General features: G+C 45.6%; 1 protein-coding gene across 1 annotated transcript; it reads right to left on the bottom strand.

The window, feature by feature from the left end:
* Positions 1-280: 280 nt before the first annotated feature.
* Positions 281-4,480, bottom strand: LOC147460995 (pentatricopeptide repeat-containing protein At2g39620-like). Its single transcript, XM_086508654.1, has one exon. It carries the CDS (start codon positions 4,229-4,231, stop codon positions 1,109-1,111), a length of 3,123 nt encoding a protein of 1,040 aa, XP_086364780.1. The 5' UTR covers positions 4,232-4,480; the 3' UTR covers positions 281-1,108.
* Between the last annotated feature and the right edge of the window lie 273 nt (positions 4,481-4,753).

Raw genomic sequence — 4,753 nt, 5'->3', positions numbered from 1 at the left:
TTTGCAATCATCACCCTCAAAGCGACATCCCAAAGAGGATGTCCATGTTGCACGATGGGACCAAATTTCACATACATATCGAGTAAAACATTGTGAAACATGCCGTCCTCCAAGAGTCCTCATACTACCTATTGAGAGAGAGAATCTACATGATTAGATAGTAAGAAAAGTTCAAGGAGACTGGATAGAAGCACCGATGTGACAAACGGGAAGTATGAAACAAGTGCGATACAGACAAGTGCAAATGGGAGACTATCGGAGCAATAATTGTACACAATAATGATCTCAAAAGCAGGCTACCCAAGATACAATATTTGTATCCACATACCATTTCGTACCAAGATCGTCTTGATTCAACCATTTCATAAAACTTGAATGTAATGAATCTCTTTTTCATGAAGTGTGAATCCAAAAGATACCCTCCTATGCTCGAGGAGAAACAAATGTGACTCTTCCACAGTGGAGGAGAAACGTATTGTAACCCTTCATCGCTTGAGGAAAATACAAGTATACTAGGAAAGGGCACATTCCCTACGGTCAATAACAAATGGGTGAGGACTGTGCCACATCCGCACCATACATATGTAAGGGTTCTTTCCTTTTTTTTGCAAGCTCAACATGCGAGCACATTATGCATTCATTGATCGTGATCTTTAGAACCCATGGCTGTATAATTTTTACTACTAGCAACATCTACTAACTTAATTTTTCATTCTTCTGAGGTTTGGACAGCTTGTACACGCATGCTTTGGGATCAATTGTCAACAAAAAGTGCACGTACATTATTACCCTTCCCTTCCAAGTATAATCAATGGCAATTTACCTCATGAATTCGACTTGAATTGTATCGTTCTTACGAGTAATCATGGCACATTAGTTCTATGTTACGGGTGGTACCAACATTGAACTACTACCATCTAATAGTTTCTAACCAATCTGTATGGTGAGTTGCTTGCTTGCCCCTTGTGTTTGTTTCATCCATATTTAGGCAGCACTTGAGTGACAAGCTTTGTGAATTGGAAATTCGACCATTGAGAAGTGGATCCTCTCTAGCTTAATTTCAGAATCTCACCATGAATGTCAGCCTCTTGCGTAATGCCAAATGCTTTTAAGATGTAAGCATAGCCTTCAAGACGAAAGTATAGGTGACTGAATTTGGAGAGATGCACTCGCTTTGCATCCGTTGAAAACAACCCAGAGCTTCCTTGTCCTGCCCTTGTTCGGCGTATCCTACAATCAATGCATTCCAAGAGTCCACATTCCGGACAGGTAGCTCCTCAAACAGTTTTTGTGCTTTGTGAAGTGCACCAAATTTAGCTAACATGTCAACCAAGGCATTGCCAAGCACGACATCTTTTTTCAAGAGCCCTTGGCCAACAATATCAGAGTGAATTTTTATGCCCTTATCAGCATCTTGCATAGAGCCACATGCCTTCAAGATGCATGCGTAGGTGATTGCATCTGGAGAGATGCCCTCACTTTGCATCCGCTGAAAACAGCCTAGAGCTTCCTGGGACTGCCCCTGTTGCATGTATCCCGTGATCAATGCATTCCAAGAGTCCACGTTCCGGATAGGAAGCTCCTCAAGCACTTTTTGTGCTTTATGGAGTGCACCACATTTGGCGTACATATCAACCAAGGCATTGCCAAGCACGACATTTTTTTGCAACAGCCCCTGACTAACAATATCATCGTGAATTTTTATGCCCATATCAGCATCTTGCATAGAGCCACATGCCTTCAAGATGCTCGGGTAAGTGATTGCATTTGGAGAGATGCCCTCGCTTCGCATCTGCTGAAAACAGCCTAGAGCTTTCTGGCCTTGCTCCTGTTGCGCATATCCTGTAATCAATGCACTCCAAGAGATGACATCCCGGACACGAAGCTCCTTAAGCACTCTTTGTGCTTTCTGAAGTAAACCACATTTCGAGTACATGTCAATCAAGGCATTGCCGAGCACGGCATCATTTTTCAATATCCCCTGACTAACAATATCGTCATGAATTTTAATGCCCATTTCAGCATCTTGCATAGAGCCACATGCCTTCAAGATGCATGCGTAGGTGATTGCATTTGGAGAGACACCCTCGCTTCGCATCCGTTGAAAACAGGCTAAAGCTTTCTGGCCCTGCTTCTCTTGTGTGTATCCCGCTATCAGTGCACTCCAAGAGACGACGTCCCGGACACGAAGCTCCTCGAGCACTCTTTGTGCTTTCTCAAGTGCACCACATTTGGCATACATATCAACCAAGGCAGTGCCAAGCATGGCATTCTTTTGCAACAGCCCCTGACTAACTATATCATCATGAATTTTTGTGCCTATATCAGCATCTTGTGTAGAGCTACATGCCTTCAAGATGCACGCGTAGGTGATTGCATCTGGAGAGAGGCTCTCACTTTGCATCCGCTGAAAACAGCCTAGAGCTTTCTGGCCCTGATCCTGCTCCACGTATCCCGTAATCATTGCATTCCAAGAGACGACATTCCGGACAGGAAGCTCCTCCAGCACTTTTTGTGCTTTCTGAAGTGCACCACATTTGACATACATATTGACCAAGGCAGTGCCAAGCACGACATTTTTTTGCAACAGCCCCTGACTAACAATATCATCATGAATTTTTGTGCCCATATCAGCATCTTGCATAGAGCCACATGCCTTCAGGATGCACACGTAGGTGATTGCATCCGGAGAGAGGCCCTCGCTTTGCATCCGCTGAAAACAGCCTAGAGCTTTCTGGCCCTGCTCTTGTTGTGCATATCCCGCGATCAATGCATTCCAAGAGACGGCGTTCCGGCAAGGGAGCTCCTCAAGCACTTGTTGTGCTTTCTGAAGTGCATCACATTTGGCATACATATCGACCAAGGCAGTGCCAAGCACGACACTTTTTTGCAACAGCTCCTGACTAACAATATCATCGTGAATTTTTGTGCCCATATCAGCATCTTGCGTAGAACCACATGCGTTCAAGACGCATGCGTAGGTGATTGCATCTGGAGAGAGGCCCTCGCTTTGCATCTGCTGAAAACAGCCTAGAGCTTCCTGAGACTGCCCATGTTGCACGTATCCTGCAATCAATGCATTCCAAGAGTCCACATTTCGGACAGGAAGCTGCTCAAGGACTTTTTGTGCTTTCTGCAGTGCACCACATTTGGCATACATATCAACCAAGAGATTGCCAAGCACGACATTTTTTTGCAACAGCCCCTGACTAACAATATTATTGTGAATTTTTGCGCCCATATCAACATCTTGCGTAGAGCCACATGCCTTCAAGATGCACGTGTAGGTGATTGCATTTGGAGAGACGCCCTCACTTCGCATCTGCTGAAAACAGCCTAGTGCTTTCTGGCCCTGCTCCTGTTGCATGTATCCTGCAATCAATGCACTCCAAGAGACGACATCCCGGACACGAAGCTCCTCAAGCACTCTTTGTGCTTTCTCAAGTAAACCACATTTCGCATACATGTCAACCAAGGCAGTGCCAAGCACGAAATCTTTTTTCAACACCCCTTGATTAACAATATCAGCGTGAATTTTTATGCCCATATCAGCATCTTGCATAGAGCCACATGCCTTCAAGATGCACGCGTAGGTGATTGCATCTGGCAAGAGGCCCTCGCTTTGCATCAACTGGAAACAGCCTAGAGCTTTCTGACCCTGCTCCTGTTGCGCATATCCCCCAATCAATGCATTCCAAGAGACGACGTTCCGGACAGGAAGCTCTTCAAGCACCTTTTGTGCTTTCTCAAGTGCACCACATTTGGCATACATATCGACCAAGGCATTGCCAAGCACGACATTTTTTTGCAACAGCCCCTGACTAACAATATCATTATGAATTGTTGTGCCCACCTCAGCATCTTGAGTAGAGCCACATGCCTTCAAGATGCATGTGTAGGTGATTGCATCTGGAGAGAGGCCCTCCTTTCTCATCTGCTTAAAACAGCCGAGAGCTTCCTCGCCCTGCCCCTGTTGCGCATATCCTGCAATCAGTGTGTTCCAAGAGACGATGTCTCGCACAGGAAGCTCGTCAAAGACTTGTTGTGCCCTGAACGGTGCACCACACTTGGCATACATGCTGACCAACATGTTCCCTAAGTATGCGTCCTTTTGAAGAAACCCACTATCACGAATATCAGCATGTATCCTCCTGCCTCGGCACAAATCCTCGTTCTTAGCACATTCTTTGATTGAGCTCACAAAAGAAAGACTCATTCTCTTCCACTCCATGTTTGCTTGTGTAGCCTTTACTGCTGCTTTCTAGGCGGTGCTCTGTGAACATAAAACCAGCTGTGCTGAGATGTGTGCGTGTGTGTGTGTGTGTGTACAGAACAGCGGTTCTTACACACCGTTCCATAAAGGCGACCGCCATCGCACGTCTCTTCTGCTACGAGGGTGGGCTCGAGCTGCGATGCCACACGCCTCATATGTATTTTTTGGCAACTCCAGTTGCGAAGCGTGGGACTGTTTGCAGTCACAGTGTAATGTTTCCTTCTCATACCTTAAATTTGAAGGAATTAAAGAGAAAAGTCAAATCTTGGTATTTTTTAATGTAGCAAGACAAGCTCGCTCTCTCTCTCTCTCTCTCTCTCTCTCTCTCTCTCTCTCTCTCCCCTCTCGAGCTACCCATCGCACGCTACCCTTAAGAAGGAGAGAATGACACGTGGGAGGAGTCAGCTGCCCATTGTAGAAGGTAATATCTCCTACCTCTTTTATGACCTAAGTAATGATGTCACTCCACCTCGTCTGTTT

The sequence above is a fragment of the Adiantum capillus-veneris genome, chromosome 3, assembly GCF_014529385.1.
Source record: "Adiantum capillus-veneris isolate H3 chromosome 3, ASM1452938v2, whole genome shotgun sequence".
NCBI classification, from domain to species: Eukaryota; Viridiplantae; Streptophyta; class Polypodiopsida; order Polypodiales; family Pteridaceae; genus Adiantum; species Adiantum capillus-veneris.
This window is presented reverse-complemented; position numbering and strand designations above follow the sequence as displayed.

What these genes read in the sequence shown, in the direction of transcription:
- LOC147460995 (XM_086508654.1), bottom strand. Translation starts at nt 4,231, where the DNA reads ATGGAGTGGAAGAGAATGAGTCTTTCTTTTGTGAGCTCAATCAAAGAA.